Raw genomic sequence first — 21,792 nt, 5'->3', positions numbered from 1 at the left:
CCTTAATTTCATTGCCCTTGATTCACACTCTGGACCATAGTTGAGGGATAGGTCTAGGCATAATCCTCACAACGCCCAATAGATTTGCTTGAGGCAGAGGCCAAAACTCAAAAGTCAGGAAACCAGATACAAGTAGGTGGTAACTCAGGGCAGGGGAAAACGCCTGTTGCCCGTGGAGGAGTCATTCCCTTCCCAGAAATCTGCATTACAAATTAATTAATAGTGTATATGTTTTTAATATCTGTTTGGTGCCAGTCCATATGACTTTCATATCTGCCTTTGGGATTCTATGTTGCAACTCCATAGGGTACATGTATCCTTTGTGAGCTTAATAAAATGTTGAAAATTCTACAAAACCTCACTCCAACATCCAAGTACTCTCATGCTACCATTCTACACTCTGCACTGTCTGAAAAACAGCTCAACATTTTCAAAATTCTGCATTGATTTGGCTTGTAAATTATATTTTTGGAAATGTACATGTATTAACTATTTAATTTTAATACTATAGGTGATTGAAATTACGGACGAAGAAAGCAAGATTTAGCACTAAGCAACTGAATGTCAGTGGCATAAGAAGGATTATTTTGAAAAACTGAAGGACATCCAGCATTCTACGTTTAAACAATTTCCAAAAATCTAAGTGTGGCGAGGAAAGTACTATACCTGTAAGTGAAGTCTCTAATTTTGCATTTCATTAACCCAGAGCAAAGTCATATCTGTGAACACAGCATCAGAAATAATGTAGAAAGACCGCTTCAGCATCCTTATCTGAAATATTATCAGAAAGACAAATTGCCTCAGCATGACAGAATAACGTTCATCTAAAGCATCTTGTAATTCTAGAGAGGAAGCACACACTGCATAAAAGAAAGTTACAATAAAAGGTTTCTTCTGGATACCATCAAAGAAAAGACGCTGAAAGAAGACTCCGAAGCTGACACGTTAACAACCAAAAGATTGGAAAAACACCTTTGTTCAACAACCGTTTTTAACCAGTTACGCAAGTTTGAGACTATCTGCCTCGGGACCTCGACCCACTCTGCTCACTCTGGCGAAAACCTTAAGAATTCACCACTTTATTGTGTTAATGACCATCTCAGATTGTTTCCTTTTTATTGTGTACTGTTCTGTAATTCTATGTAAATCGCCTCAACATTATCTGTTGTGCAGGAATGATATGTAAAACTGTTAAATATAAAAATGGATTAAAGGAGCACCGTTGCGCTATATCTAATGTAAATAAATACTCATCCTCAGAACTACAAACCTTAACCTTACCCCAAACATAGAAAGGATAGAAGGAACTGATGTTCTGCGACTAATCATCCACAATAGTACTCTGCACGCTCTAACGCCCTCAGTTACTGCCATTATACCAGTGCAAAAAGGTACTTATCAGTTTAATCATTAAATATCAGACTAACACCTTATTACTGCATTGCTAAGAACCTATACAAATAGATTTGAGAAAAACTTCAGTCACAAATTAAGTTGCTGCCGGAGAGGCTATTACTTAAAGACTATTATCTGTTAGAAAAATTTCAACAGGTGTTACAGGACTGCTTCACGACATTTTTTGCTCAATTCAAGTGTTGAGAAGATTACACACAATTTCTTTTAGAGATAAGTGCTGAACATTATCTAAACAAGCCCGACTCTAAAATCGAGGCAAAATAACCGAAGTTAGGGAAAAAAGTTACCAAGATACAGCCATAAATCTTATCTCACCGAATTTGACAGAATGCACACAGGGGAAAACCACTCTCAGTGCAAAGTATGCCAAAAAACTTTCAGCCGTAAATCTTATCTCACTGAGCATATGAGAATCCACACTGGGGAAAAACCTTATCAGTGCTCTGAATGTCAGAAAAGGTTTAGTATCAAACTGAGTCTATATCGACATGAATTAACCCACTCTGGGGAAAAACGTTATCAGTGCTCTGAATGCCCAAAAAATTTCAACCAAAAATCTCATCTCACTGAACATATGAGAATCCACTCTGGGGAAAAACCTTACCAGTGCTCTGAATGCCCAAAACATTTCAAACTTAAATCACTTCTAACTGCACATGTGAGATTCCACACTGGGGAAAAACCTTATCAGTGCTCTGAATGCCAGAGATGTTTCAGTGACAAAATGAGACTCACTAAACATACACGGACCCACACTTGGGTAAAACGTTATCGGTGCACTGAATGCGACAAATGTTTCAGTGAAAAAAGCCATCTCACTCAGCATATAAGAATCCACACTGGGGAAAAACCTTATCAGTGCCCTGAATGCCAGATATGTTTCAGTCAAATAAGCCATCTCACTCAGCATATAAGAATCCACACTGGGGTAAAACCTTATCAGTGCCCTGAATGCCAGATATGTTTCAGTCAAAAAAGCAGTCTCACTGAGCATATAAGAATCCACACTGGGGAAAAACCTTATCAGTGCTCTGAATGCCAGGTATGTTTTAGTGTAAAAAGCCGTCTCACTAAGCATATAAGAACCCACACTGGGGAAAAACCTTATCAGTGCTCCGAATGCCAAAAATGTTTCAGACAAAAATCTCATCTCACTGAACATATGAGAATCCACACTGGTGAATAAAATGATCAGTGCTCTAAATGTCAGAAAAGATTCAGAGGTAGAGATGGTTACAAGTGCCATAAGAAAACACACCATCAAAATAATCAGTTCTCCGAATGCCAGAAAAGCATACATTTTAAACTCAATCTCACTCTACATGAGCAGACGCACACAGGGGGAAAACATTACCAATTTCTGTGAATGCCAGAAATTCCTATTTGATTGGCACAGCCTCACTAACCATAAGCGACTCCATACTGATGAGTGCTCTGAATGGCAGAAAAGCTGCAGAAAAAAACGCTATCTCACCATGAGAAACTCCACACTAGAGAAAATCCTTATGCCAAAAAAGGTTGAATCTGAAAGACAGTGTTATGCTTCATGAGAGATCCCACTCTGGGAAAAACCTTATGAGTGCTCGAAATGCAAGCAAAGTTTTGGGTACAAATTACTTCTCACTTGACATGAGCGAACTCACACAGGGGAAAAAAGCCTTATGTGTGTTCTGAATGTAAAAAAATATAAATAAAAAATATTTTAAAATGCTCAAATGTCAGATAAGGTTTAGTCTTGAATACAATGTCATTTCACATGAGGGAATTCACACTGGACTAAAGCCATATACAGGAGGGGAAAGCCAGAACCGTTATACTCAGAAAGGAGATATCACTAAATATGAGAAATGCATCCACACCAGGTGAAAAGTAAGGTGTAGCTTGAGTTGCAGAAAAGCTTCTCACAACCTGACTTTACATGAGAGAGCACATCTTGTAGTTGCAATAGAATTCATCAAGAAACTCTTGCAGGATAACTTAGGCTGCCCGCATGCAACCTCCAAAGAAATTTCAGGCCTGGAAATATTTTTAATTGCAACAGAATCCACAATTTGAGTATCTGAAAGTTACAAAACTCTCAAGGTCTTTACTTTACACAGAGAAGTGTTAGTGCTTGCAAAAATCAACTAATTGCCCAAAAATCACAATAATAATGTCTTAAATTTTACTCCACCCAAAAGGTTTCTACTCACCCTTGTTTCTTAACATATGACTGATATCTATTTATTAATGATAAGATTAAGCATATGCGGAGTTCCTCAGTGAGGAACTCTGCAAAGTGACAAAAAACTCTGGCGTCTACGCGGAGTTCCGCAAGCAGCGGAGTGCGTATTGGTCATGCCGTTTGTGGTGATTTCATCCCATGTCGGAGGATCATTTGGCCCTTCTCTTCCAGGAAGTTATGGATCTCTTTGCCAAGGGAGCTATCAAACACGTCCCTGTGCCAGAATTAGGTCAGGGTTGCTACTCCCACTACTTCTTGGTACCGAATAAGGACAAAGGCCTGCATCCTATCTTAGTCCTCAGGAACATCAACCGCTTCCTCTGAAAGGAGAAGTTCAAGTTGTTAACCTTGGCTCAGGTCTTGTCTGCCTTCAACCCTGGAGATTTGATGGTAGCGTTGGACTTGCAGGACACTTACTTTCACATCCCCGTCTTGCCTGCCCACCGGCATTACCTACGGTTCACGGAAGGCCACACGCATTTTCAGTTTACCACGCTCCCCTTTGACCTTACCAGCCCCCCTCCCCCGGGTGTTCACGAAAGTGATGGCGGTGGTCGCAGCTCATCTGCACAGATCAGGGGTTCCAGTCTTCCCCTATCTCGACGACTGGCTGTTGAAGGCTCCCACCTCCACCCTCCAGACTACGACGGACTTCCTGCATTTGCTGGGGTTCTCAGTTAACGTGCTGAAGTCGCACCTGATTCCCTCCCATAAGCTCCTTTTCATCGGAGCGGTTCTGGATACAGCACAGTTTTGGGTCTATCCTCCCTAGCAGCAAGTCCAGTATATGCGGGCTATGATACCGATGTTTCAGCCTCCATCCCGGTGTTCGGTGAGAATGACCCTGAGACTGCTGGGCCTCATGGCCTCCTGCATCCTGCTGGTGCATCATGCCAGATGGCATATACGTGCTCTGCAGTGGGACCTGAAGTTCCAGTGGGCGCAGCACCAGGGGAATCTTTCCGATGACGTTCAGATTTCAGAGGGGACTGCAAGTCAGTTGCAGTGGTGGTCCACGAACCAGGATTGGGTCAACAGCCGATCCCATCCCTTCCCCAACCTGAGTTCACAGTAGTGACGGATGCGTCACTCCTGGGTTGGGGCAGCCATATGGGAATGGTGAAGATCAAAGACCTCTGGCCTCTGGCGGTGTCCAGGCACCACATCAACCCTCTGGAGCTCCGGGCGATTCGTCTTGCACTGAAGGCATTCCTTCTTTCTGTCAAAGCAAGAGTGGTGCAGGTGTTCACGGACAAAACCACCGCCATGTGTTACTGCAACAAACAGGGCAGGGTGGGGTCGTGGACCGTATGTCAAGAGGCTCTTCGCCTTTGGACATGGCTGGAACATCAGGGCATATCTCTGGTGGTTCAACACCTAACAGGTTCACTGAACGCAAGAACGGACAAACTCAGCCGCCAGTGCATGATGGATCACAAATGGCATCTTCACTCGAAGGTCATGCTAGGGCTCTTTCGGTAGTGGGGAGAGCCTTGGTTAGATCTATTCGCCACCGACGAGAACGCTCAATGTCAGCAGTTCTGCGTATTAGAGTTTCCAAAGCGGCTCTCGCTCGGCGACCCTTTTCGTTGCGAGTGGAGTTGCGGCCTCCTGTACCACTTCTGCCAAGATTGCTGAAGAAGATCAAACGCGATCAGTCCCAAGTCTGGTACCCCGAGCTCTTGAGCATGGCCTTCGATCCTATTGTTAACAGATTTCTGAAGTGCATTACTCATCTCTTTCCTCCTTCTCCTTTCGTAATACCCTAGTGGGAGTTGGCCTCACTTATCTTATGTGTGCTCCCTTTGAGCGCCTACATAATTGTCCTCTTCGCCTCCTTAGAAGACTAGTTTTTTGCTTGCCATCACCTCTGCTTGCAGGATGAGTGAGCTTCAGGCTTATCTTCCAGACCTCCCTTTCTTGCTGTCCATCCAAACAAAGTGTAAGCCCTCTTTTCTGCCCAAAGTGATAGCCTCTTTCCACATAGGTCTGACCATCAGATTACCTACCTTCTTCCCACCTCTGCTGTGTTTTTCTCTGCCAGGTGCACAACATATAGACTGTTCACACACTTTCTGTATTATGCTTTGTTCTGGATAGATAAACTCTAATCCGCACTCTACTTCTATCCTCGTGTTAGTGCAGCCCGATGTAAACAGTTATTGTAATGTATTTAGATCTACATAACACTTACTACCCCATACGAACTTTGAAGCGCTTTTTTGACGAGTAGCACACTACTCTAGGATCCAAAAATGATTAGTGGTGAATTAGTACAGGGAAATATAAAATGTATATGAGAGCTGGACATGTTGGTCTGTTAGTTGGGTTAAAAAAGATTGTGGGGGGGATAGAAGAGGGAAGGTTTTGCATTTATATAGCGCTTGCTACCCCTGATGAAGTGTTAAAGTGCTTTTCGGCGAGTAGCATGCTACTCCAGATCCCAACAAGATGAATAGACAGATCAATTATGTTGGGTAGGCTGTTTTATTGTATACACACAACTGTACACAAATTAATAAAATTCCGTTGTAAAGTTGTATCCAAGAGGCAAGTATAGTCTCTGATAATAATGTATACAATACTGATAAGTTTTAAGTTGGCTTGCCATCAAGACTGATGCCCCGTAATGTTGATGCAAAGTCATCTGTGCTGGAGTATCTTAGACTCTTGTTGAATTGTACCATCCACCTTGTAGGTACTGCTATTTGTATCAGGTCCACGTTGTAGGCAGACACAAACGCCAAATTGTGCACTATTTATATTAAGCATAATAAGCATAATGTTAGTGAGCAGATGACAGTAAGCACTGTACAGGCTGTATTAGATGCTTAGAAGTAGAGTGACATAGAGGGCAATAAACACTCACTAAATCTTTTTTATTATTATTAACAGTCCTCATAAGAACATACAATTCAATACGATATACAAATAGCCCATTGGGGAACAGTTCAGGCATGATCTGGGGATTACACATCCGAGAAACACAAGTGTCTTTCATGAATACAAATTGACTACTCCTCCAAGGACTCCACTGTATTATTGACACAGGCAAAAAGGCAAACAAGCAGTCAGGAGGCGCACTGATTGTATACCCCCACCTGACAGGATGGTGACAGACTCCAACCACCTGCAGGGGAAACGTGCCACCTCACTTAATAGCTGCCAGATGCTTTACTATGTAAGCAGACTGGTGGTTTACAACTGCGCCTACGTTGGGGCACCACTTTTTTTTTCCAGCATAATCTGGTGTGCTCCCCCCTGTGTGGGATGAAAGCACCCACTGAAAACTGCACCGTTGTGTTGTCTGGGACAGTGAACCTTCCATGTAATTCTGAATTGGGCCTTTAAATACGGTACTATTTTGTGTGCCTATTTAATTCAGGTATACAAAGAATGTGGTACTACTTGTATACTAGGGTAGGACAAGGAAGATTGAATTTCTATGGTGGCAGAAATGTTTTTGTCAAAGTGCTTTATGCCCTAAATACTCTCCCGTACCCTGAACATAATGAGATTACGTAGAATACACCTCTGCGTGCCTAATGCTGCCATTTGTATTTCAAGACCAGTGATTAATGTGGCTTTGAAGAAGAGAAAGGTGTGGGTCACGCACTCCTCGATGTATCAGATTTGATATACTGTGGTGTGCTGCGGAGATATCACCCCCCGACAAGAAGGTGTGGAAAAATGATTATGGTTGGTGGCACCTAGTATAGATGCCAACTCTCAGCGCACAACCTTGATAGAAACCGATGAGTTTCTTAAATGAATAATTCCATGTTGTAGTCAAGATTAAATCAAATTCATCATTGATCATCCATGTTTAATTTCACATGTATAATTTGTTTCAAATCAATGAGATAAACATTCCATGCATGTATCCGATATCACAGAGTATGAATGCACGTTGTTTCCCAATGCATTTCGGATACTCGATCCTTCATCAGGGGAATCCTAAAAGCAAAATAAATGAACTCAGTATGATCCTCGACGGTGGAATAGTGTGTACAAACATTTCAATGCCAAAAGATAAATTAAAGCAGATGATGGCTGTAAAAGAAGCCTAGTTGAAAAAGTGCGCGAAAACGTGAATGAAGCAGTGACGAAAAGACACCAGAAACCAGCGTGTTCATGCATTAAAAAAATGACAAATGAAAGATAAATGCTTAGGAATGAGAGTGCTCGGGAAGCATAATGTGTATATAAATAGCTACTCGCAAATGTGCTAACGTCATGCAAAAACATAAGTAACGAGTCAAAATCACCCCAGAGTGAAAGAGCTGAGTTAGCCCAACTAGCGTGAGCGTTAAACCGCTTAAACATGCACTTACGGAAAACTGCAGGCAAGAACGCGCGTCCTGCCGTTTGCGCTCTTCGCCATCAGCTGAGAAGCGTGGTGTTTGGTAAAGGCGGAAGTATAACGAAGATGCCAGGTAAACATAAAAAAAGGACCAAAGGTGTGGCGGCCATGTTAAAGTGGTCAAATAAGACGCTAGTCTCAAAAGATAGCGGATTCGTGAGAAAACATATCGACATACCCATAATTAATCAAAAAGATGTGAAAAAGCACAAACCATTAGATATCAAATAGATATAAACAAATGAATAACACAATATAAATAACAATTAGTTCATAGGTGAATGATAAGTATCACATCAGTTAAAGCAGTTGCACTACAAATAACATTGAAACTCCATCCGATCATTCAGACCAGATGGTTTCATGGTCTGAAGAAATTTGATCCAGTGATTTTCACGTTGTAACAGGAAATTGTTGTTGTCTCTGTCGTCTCGCCTATTCACCACTTCTACTGCAGCGAACCTCAATTGACTGATGTTGTGTCTGTGTTCTTTGAAGTGTACTGCTAGATTGGATTTGATATTCGCTGTCCTTATATTGCTCTTGTGCTCGTTGATTCTTACTTTGAGCTTGCGTGTAGTTTTTCCAGTATACATCAGTCCGCACGGACATTTGATAATGTATATGACATTTTCAGTGTCACAGGTGGCGTTCAATCTGAGTTTCACATCTGTCCCTTTCATGGGATGTTTCAATGTAGGGCCCTTGATCAGGTTATTACAATTCTGACAATTCAAACAAGGTTGGTTGCCCTTGTAGTTGACATTTTGTATGGTTTTTGGGTTTTTTATGAGTTCCTTTAAGTTGTTGCCCCTTTTGTAAGCAAACAAGGGTTGTTCGCTAAAGATGCCATTAAAGTCTTGTTCTTTGCTAACAATTGCCCAATGTTTTAGGATAGAAGATTTGTAAGCTCTTGATGCCTCTGAAAATTTGGATACGATGACAGGTCTTGTATTTTGGCTCTTTTTTTGAGTAGCTAACGCTTCCTCTCGTTTGATTTTGTCACATCGTTCTTTGGCGTGGGTCAAAATAGGTTCAGGGTATCCCCTTTTGGCAAATCGTTTCAACATCTCAGAGGCTTGTTCTTCGTATTTACAACTGTCAGATGCAATCCTTTTTACCCGTAATAGTTGTGAATATGGAAGATGGTTTTTGAGTGATCTTTGATGATATGAGTGATAATGAAGAGTGTTATTCTTATCAGTATCTTTCCTGTATAGGTCCGTCTCCAGGTGATCTCGCATTCTTGTAATTCGTACGTCAAGAAATGTAATGGTGTTCAAGCTGATTTCATGAGTGAATTGTATTCGATCGCTGATGTGATTTAGATCTTCTAACGCTTTCGTTAAGGATTCATGGTCACCTTTCCATAGTACGAAAATGTCATCTATATATCTCAAGAACGACATGGCATGTTGTGCCCAAGGTGTCTGATTCAAGATATGAGTCTCCTCGAAGTATCTCATAAATGCATTTGCGTAGACTGGAGCAGCGCAATTGCCCATGGAGGTCCCGGACAATTGTGCATAGCATTGATTTCCCCAAGAGAAATAACTCTGGTAGAGTGTGAAGTGCATCAGTTGCATCAAGAAAATTTGAAGCTCGCTAGACAGATCAGATTGTAGCAAAATGTTCTCCATTGCTTCCATCCCTAGATCATGCGGAATGCTTGTGTATAGCGATTTGACATCAATAGAACAAAGATAAATGGTGGTGTCTTCCTCAAATCGAATGTCAATGATCTTCTGTAGGAAATGTGTGGTATCCCTGACATAGGTCCGGGATTGCTGAATGAGAGGTTGAAGGTAACGATCGATGAATTTGCCTGTGTTCTCATGGATACTGCCTCGTGTAGACACAATGGGTCTGAATGGAGGTTGCGTGATGCTCTTGTGGACTTTCGGTAGCATATAAATGCTAGGAGTGCTGGAATTAACAGGTGTCAAAAACTTCTTGGTTTTGCTGTCTATAATTCCATGTTCTTCAGCAGTAGTCAGTATGTGGATCAAGACTTCTCCATATTGCTTCGTAGGATTGTAGTGGATGGGACCATAAGTGTTGGTATCAGACAAATGTAACTGAACTTGTTCATTGTAAAATGAAGTGTCCATAAGTACCAATGCACCCCCTTTGTCAGCAGTTTGGTATGTGATTTCCTTCCTGTTAGCCAAATTGATCAACAATGAATATTCCTTTTTTGTTAAGTTGGTGTGTCTCGTCCTTTTGGAGAAATTGATTTTGCTAATGTCATTTCTGACCAGATTTTCAAAAATGTCAAGTGATTTATGGCTGATGGGTGCCATGAATGTGCTCTTGGCACGTAGTCCTCTCAATTGGTCTTCTCGGTTGGTGTCTTGAGGAGGTAAAACATTGTCAAAGAAATGTCTTAAACGTAAACTACGCATAAATTTGAACAAACTAACCTCGAGTTCTAACTCGTTGGTATGGCTGGTTGGTATAAATGAGGTACCCTTCTGTAGTACATTGATCTCTTGCTCAGATAACCTATAGGATGATATGTTAATAACTAAGTTGTCTTCTTCTTTGGTTTGTCCACCCTCTGGTTCAGTGTGGTGCTTCTCAATTCTCTCTCCTTCTCCTTCTCCCTTTCTTTCTCCCTTTCTTTTGACTTTGCTCCTCCTGGGTCGTCGTTTTCTCCCGGGCCTTCTCCTAAAAAAGGAACCGTAGAGAGGGTGGAGGATTCTGCACTGGTTGAAGGTGTTTGTCGATTGGTAGGTTGTGGTCGAGGTCGTGTGTCGTCCTCTGAGGATGAAGTCTCTGTAGCGGTGTTAGACCTTGGTGGTTTATTTTGACGTCTCCTCGCGTAAACCTCTGCCCAAGAGTATACCTCGCCTAACTTGTAGTCTATAGTATCTCTGCGATACTTACGTATTTTGCGTTCATTGATTTCCCTGGTATGTTTGTCAAGTTGAATTGTTATATCTTCCAATATCTTGGACCATTCCTCCTTGGGCAGCATGTCATTTAGTTCTTGTTTACATAATTGGATGTCTCTATTGAGTTCTTCCAGTGCTCTGGACAGTTCATCGACAATAAGCAATATGCTTTAACTGATGTGATACTTATCATTCACCTATGAACTAATTGTTATTTATATTGTGTTATTCATTTGTTTATATCTATTTGATATCTATTTGATATCTAATGGTTTGTGCTTTTTCACATCTTTTTGATTAATTATGGGTATGTCGATATGTTTTCTCACGAATCCGCTATCTTTTGAGACTAGCGTCTTATTTGACCACTTTAACATGGCCGCCACACCTTTGGTCCTTTTTTTATGTTTACCTGGCATCTTCGTTATACTTCCGCCTTTACCAAACACCACGCTTCTCAGCTGATGGCGAAGAGCGCAAACGGCAGGACGCGCGTTCTTGCCTGCAGTTTTCCGTAAGTGCATGTTTAAGCGGTTTAACGCTCACGCTAGTTGGGCTAACTCAGCTCTTTCACTCTGGGGTGATTTTGACTCGTTACTTATGTTTTTGCATGACGTTAGCACATTTGCGAGTAGCTATTTATATACACATTATGCTTCCCGAGCACTCTCATTCCTAAGCATTTATCTTTCATTTGTCATTTTTTTAATGCATGAACACGCTGGTTTCTGGTGTCTTTTCGTCACTGCTTCATTCACGTTTTCGCGCACTTTTTCAACTAGGCTTCTTTTACAGCCATCATCTGCTTTAATTTATCTTTTGGCATTGAAATGTTTGTACACACTATTCCACCGTCGAGGATCATACTGAGTTCATTTATTTTGCTTTTAGGATTCCCCTGATGAAGGATCGAGTATCCGAAATGCATTGGGAAACAACGTGCATTCATACTCTGTGATATCGGATACATGCATGGAATGTTTATCTCATTGATTTGAAACAAATTATACATGTGAAATTAAACATGGATGATCAATGATGAATTTGATTTAATCTTGACTACAACATGGAATTATTCATTTAAGAAACTCATCGGTTTCTATCAAGGTTGTGCGCTGAGAGTTGGCATCTATACTAGGTGCCACCAACCATAATCATTAATGTGGCTTTATCAAGTTTAAAGCCATTAGGCGTATCCGATCTGTCTGATACTTGCATATGGAAAAGATGGGTCATTTGAACCTAAAGATAGATACCATATTTATAGGTCACGATTTATGTCTGCATCTAATATAAAACTGTAAATTAGGAGAGGTGATAAGGGAGAAGTTAAAGTCAGCTGCTAATCGAGCTGCATTTGTACATAGGCCTTCCTATATTATGATATCTATTCCTGCTTAAGTCTTTAATTGTAATGAATACTTTAATACCCAGGCATGAAGTCATCATCGAGCTGTTTAGATAATCCACCTGTCTCGCCACTTCTTCCCCACTGCATCCTTAACCAGTGGCCTAGCCAGTGTGCCCTGGGCCCCAAGGCAAGAAAGGAAATGTGACCTCTGCCGTTTATTTGGACTGTGGAAAACAGCAATAATCATTGTTCTGTGGGCCCCTCAGGCCTCTGTTTGAACTGTGACAAACAGCAGTTATCAGTGTTCAGTGGGCCTTTAAGGCATCTGGGACCTGGTGCCACTGCACCTGCTGCACCAATGGGAAGCTAAGCCCCTGCCCTTAACAGCTTCTATTCTAGCCCCACTGGAGAACTGAAACAGCCAAGTACTGATCTGGCCATATATGCAGGCATGCTGCCGCCTCTTCGACTGAAGGGATTTAAGTCGCATGAAAGCAGCGTGCGGGAAGCAACCATTTTCTGAGGTAAAGTCAACCAACACCTCGTCTGTTCCAACCTGAATCCATTTAAAACCAGGGACGAAAAAACGGTTCATCGTCATCCCTTGCTTATCAGAAGGGTAAAACAGATTCATCTAACATTACAGTGTACCACATAAAAAATTGTGATTCTGTTTACAAATTAAAACTAGCATGCATATAGAAAAGGGAGCCTTTGGCCAAAATAGCCATTTTCCCTAGCCATACTTTTAACACATCTTATTCAAAAAATGCTAATGAGATTGTCATCCGGAAATAGTCATTAGCGCCTACTCGTAAGCAAATGCCACTTAGAATGGTCTTTCACTTCAAGCTTTCAAAAGTAAATTGATATAAAAGCAGTATTGAATTTTTTGACATTGTGTACTCTTACCAAAATTTAGAGCATCAATTTTATGACACACCTTAGAAAAAAGGAGTTGTTTATATATACTAAACCTCCAGAAATGTTCAATTAATCAGTTATAAAGTCACGTCTAGCTTGGTTAGTTTATAGTCTTCTTTTTTTAATAGAAATTATTTCAAATTGTTACTGGATCTACATGGCTAAACACTTATAGGTCCCAAAGGCGAGACCTATTGGCTATGACAATGCTTGTTATTGATTGAGTACATTGAGCAGCAGAAGTTTTGATTAAGTCCTGAAGAATGCCGCAAACACCTCTTTGGAGGGTTAATAGGCTGAAACATGTTGACCTCTTATTGACTCTAACAGTGCATATATATTTCTCCCACAGTTCCCTGTTTTTAATCCTGGCGCAGGGGCGTACAAATAATGGAAACCACATACCATTTAGCAAGTTTTAGCTTTCACTCTGCTGCCCCCACTACCCTGAGCTCATCATTTTGGTATTTAGTGTACTTTTCTCTATCACAAAATATGCCTGAACTCCTTCCTCTCGGTGAGGGGGTTGTATCACGGTGCCAGGAGATTCCCAATAAGGAAGCATGCCAACTATGGCGGGTGAGGGAAATCGTCCTTTTAAAGGGATATTTCATCTTAACTAGGTCTTCATTTGCAACAGTAATCCTCAGAGACCCAAGGGTTTCTTGATTGTGGTAGAAATCCATGTTTACCCCTTCATCGTATGTTCAAGCACAGACCATTGCATGAAATGTTGTGATCTATGTAGGGAAAATACTCTGTGCACTGAGAAAATGTGTTAAAATAACAGAAAGTTGATAATCGCATTTAATACCTTCTCATACCTGGATTTACCTAGAAGAGAAGTCTGTTAATTCTAGCAGATTTTTGATACCAGAAGGAATAAGAAATTAGGGGATCTTTATCTGATATATTTATTAGTAAATTATCAGAAATTATTGAACATAAACTTTTAGAAGTATTATTTCTAGAGATTAAGGAAGTTCTATATTGGTCCTTTCTAAACTAACCCCAGTGCGTATGACTAAAATAACCACCTCTCTCAAATCAATATTGTGCTTGTTTTAGTGAGAAAGCTAAATGATCTAGGAGAAACCAGGAACTACTGAGGTTCATGTACTAATAATCCATTTGGTAAAAAGTGGTTGCTTGTCGAGTCAACACACTACTTTGTCTGTGACTGCCTTTAAATAAAGGCATTTTTAATGCACCCCATTTTACTTTCAGATTCACAAATGTCCCCTTGGGTTACTACCTCCTGTTACTGTTTTTCAGTCCACATATGGTTTCAAAGCTCAATACATACCTTAACAATGTATTAAATATTCAGAAGGGAAACTATTAACATTCCCCTTCCAAATTATGAATTGTTAAATGAGCTTAGTGCATTTCAAAAAGGGGTTTAGCATTTGCAAACTCTGTGAATTACTGAACCAGTGGATTTTTTTAACAATAAAACATGAGGCCATTTTTCTCAATTCCCTCCAAATTAAGTTTGCTAATAATGTTAGTTGAATGGTAACCGGTGCATGCACCTATTTAGTGTTAGTGTTGCTTGAGATCAAATAAAAACCATCACACATAACTCTTACACAATACTTAAAGACAGAATTGCTGACATCCAGCTTTAATGTTTTGTTAAATATATTTGCAAATGTTGTTACTTAAACAGGAAAGCAGATAAAGCAGTCTCTGGACATAAAATAGGATGTAATCATAATCTTTAGATACATTTTCTGAGTTTCAGGAACAATGTGTGTCTTCTGGGTTTACTGTAAACCACTATAATAAACATATTCAATCCTTTTAGATTTGATCTGTTTGTACTGGTTTCTGTTGCAGACAATAATCTAGATTTAGACCAAGGATCAATTCCACCCATGGCTTTGAAAATCTATTTATCATTGATCTTTTTTAGTGTTATTGCAACTAAAACTGTAATGGAACTGTTCTGAGAGATGGACCTTCAAGTGTTATGCTCAGTCAATTTATTGAACAAACTTTGGAGTTAAAATCTGAATAGATTAGATCCACAAGCATTGCCTGACCACTGTATTTTACATCAATAGATTACTTATCAGCACATTTTCTCTAAGTACAATTCACTCATCTTCTATTTTTCGCGGAGCTCGTGCTGGGTCTGTTTGAACTCTTTTAAAATATGACATTTAAATCCAAAAGTTCAGGAATTCTAGTTTCAAGCCTGGTCAAACCTTAACGAATGCTACACCAAAAGATGCCCTTCTGTTCCTACATTTTATTGTGCACCATGATTCAGAAATGGCATGTTTTTGCTGTCGGAGGTAAAATTCTAAGCATTTTTATTGTTGTTGCCAACCGAAACATTATCACTAATTGGGAAGATAACAACAAGTGGTCTTGTGATGCTTGCTGGAATGGGAAGTGTTTAATCAAAAATTTGATTGAATTCAAGTTTAGGAGACAATTTTACAAAAGTGTATGGACTTTGTATATATTTAAAATTGTTGATCTCCAAAATGGCCTAAATCAATAAATTGAATTGAAATTCAAGTTTATCATTTGAATCCTATTGTTGGAAAATATGTGATTTTGAACCCCATGAGGTGGTTCTTTTCCAGAAAGCATTCAGGTTGTAATCATGAGTCAACCTGAGGAGGTTAAAATATTCAAATTGAATTCTAATTACATATGAAATGTTAATTGTTCAATATATATCTCTTAGTATTTTAATGTGAGGACTTTATTGCTTAAGGAAAATATTTAGTATTTGTTTTTCTATATGTAGGAAGCATTACATTAATGAAATCACTGTATCCCACCTTCTTTGTTTCCTTTCCTGTTCTTTATGAACGTTTCTATTGTTGAACTTTAAAGATTGCCCGAAATTAGGAATTGTGCTCTACATAACTTTGCTGTGTTACAGTATGTTGATTTTTATGTACTACTTTTGTCTCTGATGTGTATGGCAACTGATGTTTTGTTTTGCTTTAATAATCAGCTTATCTTTTTTAGGTTTTATTATTCAATAAAATGTTTCAAACACAACAAATGGTAGTTGATATGTATTTACAACTGCAGCATTTTTATTGTATGGGCACTTTCAAAGGGGCCAAAAATATGGTCTGTGGGATGATGGAGGACCACATTGGCATCAGCAGGGTGAGGTTTGGGCAGGTGATTAGGGGTACATGTAAGGTTGGAAGTAGGGGGAACAAAGCATGTACATTGTGTGGACTGTGACTCCTGCGGTCAAATACCTACTTTCTGGTGCAATGTTTTGACAGAAGAAACCGTTTGAAATATCTAATGTGGTTTTATATTTTTTACGCACAATGTTATTCATTAATGCTGCACTGTGTGATTTTTGTATTGCAAAAGTTTTACAACAAGAGTTTAGATGTCTGTAATCCAAAACTAGACGATATGTATTGTCTGGTGTGGAGGCAGGAAACAAAGGATTGTTCATTGACGAGGTGCATGTTTCAATCAGCCCCTGATATTCAAGTTGATCTAAGATGTCCCTGACCTGTTTTGTAGCTTCTTTTGAAATTGAAAGGATTCAAACACGTTGCTGCACTTGCTGTGAATTTGCTACAAGCAAGCGTGAAACTCTTGTTCCATCCTTCCCCTCTTGGTTACTTTTCAACAAGAGTGGCAGCTGGGCATTGAGTCTGATTCCCAATGTGGGTGCACGTGACATCATCTGATTAGCACGGCCTCGCTTTAGAATAGAGCCAGTAGCTGTCATATTTACAGGCTGCTTTTCATTAGGCGCCAGGCCATTAGATTAAGCACACAGAGTCACTGCGCTCTTATGTTCTCCAGCTTTCACTCAGTATCGTCCATCGAGCCTTCTGGCCGGCTTCATCAGGCAGCAACCTAGACGTGTGGAAGGGTTACTAATGTGTGTCTATGCATTTTAGTGCGGTGATTACTGTTTTAATTTTTTGAAATTTCAATTGTACAAATTGCTTGGGGGTCCCCAGCTTCCAGTAGTGATTCAGTGGGGGTCCTCAGGAGTCAAAAGTTTGGGAACCACTGCTCTCGACAGTGCTGAAGCTGTGTCTTCAGTCACACAGGTAATTCCTCATTCTTAGTCCTCTAGGCCGTGCTGCAGCTGTCTCTCTGGTGACAGTGGTAATTCCTCATTCTTAGTCCTCTAGACAGTGGTGTTAGCTGCTTGATTGGTCCGGTCTGTAATTCCTCATTCTAAGTCCTCTAGGCCGTGATGCAGCTCTGTCTCTCTTAATACACCCACTACACTCCAAACCAAAAAGCATTGGTAAAAGACTTGCAGGTACATGCATCATTGTTGCCGTTTGCGATTCCTTAATTGCGAAAATTAAGGAATCGCAATTAAGGAATCGCAAACGGCAATGCATCAAAAACTCACAATTTATTTTGCGAATCCTTATTATTCCTTAATTGCGATTCACAATTTGCGAATCGCAATTAAGGAATCCCTTCCCATTGATTAGGAATGAATGGGAAGACAATCTCAATTTGCGATTCGCAATTAGCTAATCGCAAATTGAGATTGCGATTTCAAGGGTGCAGGGGTGTCCAAAGGACACCCTGTTGCACCCCTGAAATCAATCCATGCAAATATGTTGTACACACACATGCCCTAAGGGCATGTGTGTGCACAACATGACAGTGTGAAAAAAGCACAAAAATGCATTTTTCTGATTTTTCGCAAATTACCATGAGGTCCTTACTAGCAAATTACCATGAGGTTCTTACTAGCCCTCGGCTCAGCCTAGTCATCCTGCTGGGAGACTTGAGCGTGTGAATTTGTGTGGGTTGCCGGCCCCTTCTCTGTATCTACTCCATTGTGGATGGCTGCATGATCCCTCGAGGTTGTGCACTTCGCTGCGCTCCAACCCGCTTCAGATAGAACCTTCGTCTACCTGCTGCTTTGCAGGCCCAGCTCGCGTGGTTGGAGACTGACTGACTGGCTGTTCACGAGGATATGCTGCCTGCTATCTTCAGCTCCAGAGTTACTCTAGTTTATTTAACGTTATAGCACAAAAAAGTGAACTGTGCTGTGTAGGAGGGGATGAGCCCGCGGAGCTACTAAGGGGGAAATATGGATGCCCCAGAGCAGAAGAGCAATAAGGAGGTGCTATGAACAGAACTATGCACGGAGACTTGGGACCTCAGTGAATTAGGGTGTACCAACACTCACCTTAGTACCCAGATCGCCTACCAGACTAGCAACAGTGACTCATTGGATGTTCGTCCTATAGCAAAAACACCAATGATTAGTCAACCCAGAACATGCGACTTAGGATACCTCAGAGGTTGTGGAAAACAAGATCACTCTTTCATTACACTCTCATACAGTACAAAACAGGGAGTAAATGAGACACGAGCAAGTTTGAAAGGTTTATTTCCAACGCCGTGTTCTCAAGCGCAGCATCTAAGCTAATACAAGCAAACATATTATAAGAAACAATATTGTCAGCATAGTTACTATTCCATAAAATACAAAGGGAGAAAGCATGTTAAAATGCTAAATGGAAACAGGTTTAAAATATACCTATATTTCACCCTCCCTTGCTAGTAAGTTAATTTATAACCGCAGAAGGTCTCATGGGATTACATGGGCAGCCCATACCTCTGGTGTTTAGCAGAAGTGGATCACATTGAGTTCTGCACAAGCGCTCAGCATGTAAATGTTCTCCAAGTATGTGTTATTGTGCCCGAACAGTGCATTATTAAACGCACCAGTATCAGAGGTGGCCCCAGCTGCATGTGTGTTATGTCTAGAACGTGTGCTGATCATTCCGAATGACAGACACAGTGTCCAAGATAACCTTGACTAGCACGGCACTCACTGTGCAGACTAAACCGATGAAACAGTGTACATGTGTAGAAAACAAGTTATTCTCATGTGAAGCAAAATACTTAGCTTTCTCTAAACAATAGCGCCAGTGCGTGCCATGTGCAAAGCAGAGCAGGAAAGTAAAATGGTGTTTAAACTTCTAATAAGCTTATACTAACTTAACACTGTGTGAATACAAAGCTCATCCCCACTACACCCTCCCTTGATCAGAGCACGTATGAGAACGTGGGCAATTTAAGAATGCAGAGTTCAAGTCCGAGAGGCAGAATCAAGTTCAATGGAAATACATTTCGAGAGAACTCCGAATTATGAACTAATACAACAAGTCATTATTCACCTCCGATGTGGACAATCACGGCAGGTGAGGGGCAACATTTTTTATAAAGTAAGAACATCGCTGTTCAACACACAACCTCAGCGGTGAAGATGGAGAGAAAAAAGCAAAACTGTATCACTCCAACAGCGTGTAAGCGCAATAAGTTTCAACAGCTTCCAACAGAAATTCATTGTTCTCATCCGAAAACATTTCAGCCATCCAATTCAATAATGGGAATGAACATACATGTTCCTCAATGACCGGAGCCTCTTGCACTATCAGGGGACAACTCTGGTCTTCCTCAATGTAACTGCGTGCCAAGAAGTTGTGCGCTGCTGCAAAAACATTCCATGTATCGCTGCATAGGCCATAATCCTGCCGCCAGAACAAAACAATTCATGAGCAACTAAGGGGCTCATCAGTTGATCATAATCCACATTGGGAGACACCATGCTGCAGAGACACAAATCCAGGGCCCAGTAGAAATCTCAGCTCTGGCAGTGAAAGACAGGCTGCACGTGTGTTAAAAAGGAGAATCAAAACGATAATCCATAAGCCGCACTCAATGCAGCCAGAGGCAGCGCTCCATAATAGCTAAGCATCCGGTTGCGGAGAAGCAACAGCCGGGACATGTTGTCTCGTGGTATAGATTGTGCATCCATTTTTAAATAAACAAATCAACAGAAGCACACCGCCGACTAAAGTGAGCATTAAGGGAAAGCCTCCAGAAAGGCTGGAAAAAATCGAAGGAAAAAATGCCGGGAACACGCCAAATATAGTTTGAAAGGAAGTTACAAGGCCACTACTAACAACTTTAAAGAAGTGAGCCAGGCCTGCAGTCGAGGATGCATTAAAGATAGTGTGAATTAACTCCCCAAAATGTAGTGGGAGGACTGTATTTAATAATGCATGCACCTCTGTGCGGGTGTTTGCCACGTGAAGGACAAATGTTTCACGAGCAGATGTAAAAGGGACTTCTTTCTGAGACAAAAGAGCCAGTATTCGACTCATCTTGTTGAACTCTGCTTTCAAGGTCGGAATCGACGGCCAGATGGAAACATCCAGCTACCCAAGTAGAGGAGGAAACAGGAGATTTTGCAACAAATTACTCTCTGGGAAACTGTAACTAAAGAAGGAATTCCACGGAGCATCCCACAACACTCTTGATTATTTAACATTAAATAACTTCCGTTTGCCAGTAATGTAAATGTCGGTGTAATAGCAGGTGTAGGTGTGCCTTTCAAAACACAGGCCAAATTCGTTTCATTTTGATTACATGAGCCATGTAATTCGATGTGCCTACACACTAATGACTGATCAGGTGTTGTAGTGCAATCTTGACCATTCAAATAAACCTCTTTACTCTCCCACAGGCACCTATAGGTAAACTGCAGCGACCAAGCTTCATGGAGATAAGCACTGCCTAATGGTTCATACCTGCCTATAGCATAATATTTCATGCAAGCTTCGAACTTGAACAGAGGGAAAGGGAGCGTATTGACCCATGGATGAGTCACACAGCAGAATTGAATTCAGCCACAGAAAATGGTAAAGGTTCTTACTTTTCAATATGTAATATAGAAAACGTTGCAAAATTCATTAACATAAACTGTTGCTTTTCAGTGAAATTAAATGGTGTAAATAAGGACAAAGTATTCATGTAGTCCCAAGGCACTCTACCAGCCTTTAACGTTTGCAAAGTCCATGTAAACTGCATGATGGAACGCAGTTTATTTTGACCGTGAAACAAAACAGAGACATCTTCTTGCTCATCTGCGCCTTCTCAGAGATACTCTGCCGAAGTGTGAACCTATAAATGATTTGTAGAAATGTTAAAAAGTGTACTCCGAATATGCTCATCATTCAATTTGACAAAGACCATGTACAGGTTTGCAGATGATACATGTAGTTTGATTGCTACGAAGAAAATGACGTATTTCGTGAAAGACTCTGTACTTTATAACTAGCCACTTGTAAGCGCTATCCGAAGGCCTATGGAAAATGTATTATCCTGCTTGATTTTTGTGAATATGCAAAAACCTCAATAAAGACAATTTTGAAAAAAAAACAAAAATGTTTCATATATGCTGGCATTTACGCTGCCTACAATTAAATTTTGAAAATCTCACAACAAGAGGTCGCAGAGAGAATACAGGAGATAGACCGTATTAATTTAGAGAAGGCATTAGCTGTGGTAGACAATGGGTAAACAACTTTGACCTCCAGGATTTATTCATTGGGCAACATTGTATCTTCTGCTATTTACACACTGGAGCAAGATTTAGTCATGTTACAACGTGGGCAATCTCAGTTACGTTCTATTGTGTCATTGACATGGACGCTTCAATCTTTGCATACAGGCTGTATGCCTTGGTGTTATATAAACATTATGTCTCTGTTTTCTGAATACAATCTAACAGATAAACAGATTGTCACAAAGGGGAACTAAATATACAATGCTACGTATTGAA

General features: G+C 40.6%; 2 protein-coding genes across 3 annotated transcripts in view; both read left to right on the top strand.

The window, feature by feature from the left end:
• The window catches only part of LOC144806464 (uncharacterized), a 498,581-nt gene extending 495,565 nt beyond the window's left edge, over positions 1–3,016 (top strand). The window contains exons 5-6 of one of the 2 annotated variants that reach the window (XM_078672824.1): positions 512–668; positions 847–3,016. In XM_078672824.1, the coding sequence (XP_078528950.1) occupies positions 1,745–2,602 (858 nt within the window). In that variant the 5' untranslated portion in view covers positions 512–668; positions 847–1,744 and the 3' untranslated portion in view covers positions 2,603–3,016. Of the gene's footprint in view, positions 1–511 lie in introns of both variants that reach the window. The other variant, XM_078672823.1, reaches the window with a different exon arrangement.
• The window catches only part of LOC144806462 (uncharacterized), a 368,766-nt gene that overhangs the window by 128,105 nt on the left and 218,869 nt on the right, over positions 1–21,792 (top strand). The gene's annotated exons all lie outside the window — the stretch shown is intronic.

Source organism: Lissotriton helveticus (genome assembly GCF_964261635.1).
Source record: "Lissotriton helveticus chromosome 1_1 unlocalized genomic scaffold, aLisHel1.1 SUPER_1_unloc_77, whole genome shotgun sequence".
In the NCBI taxonomy this organism is placed as follows: domain Eukaryota; kingdom Metazoa; phylum Chordata; class Amphibia; order Caudata; family Salamandridae; genus Lissotriton; species Lissotriton helveticus.
The sequence above is the reverse complement of the archived record's forward strand: the minus strand, read 5'-3'. Positions and strand labels throughout refer to the sequence as shown.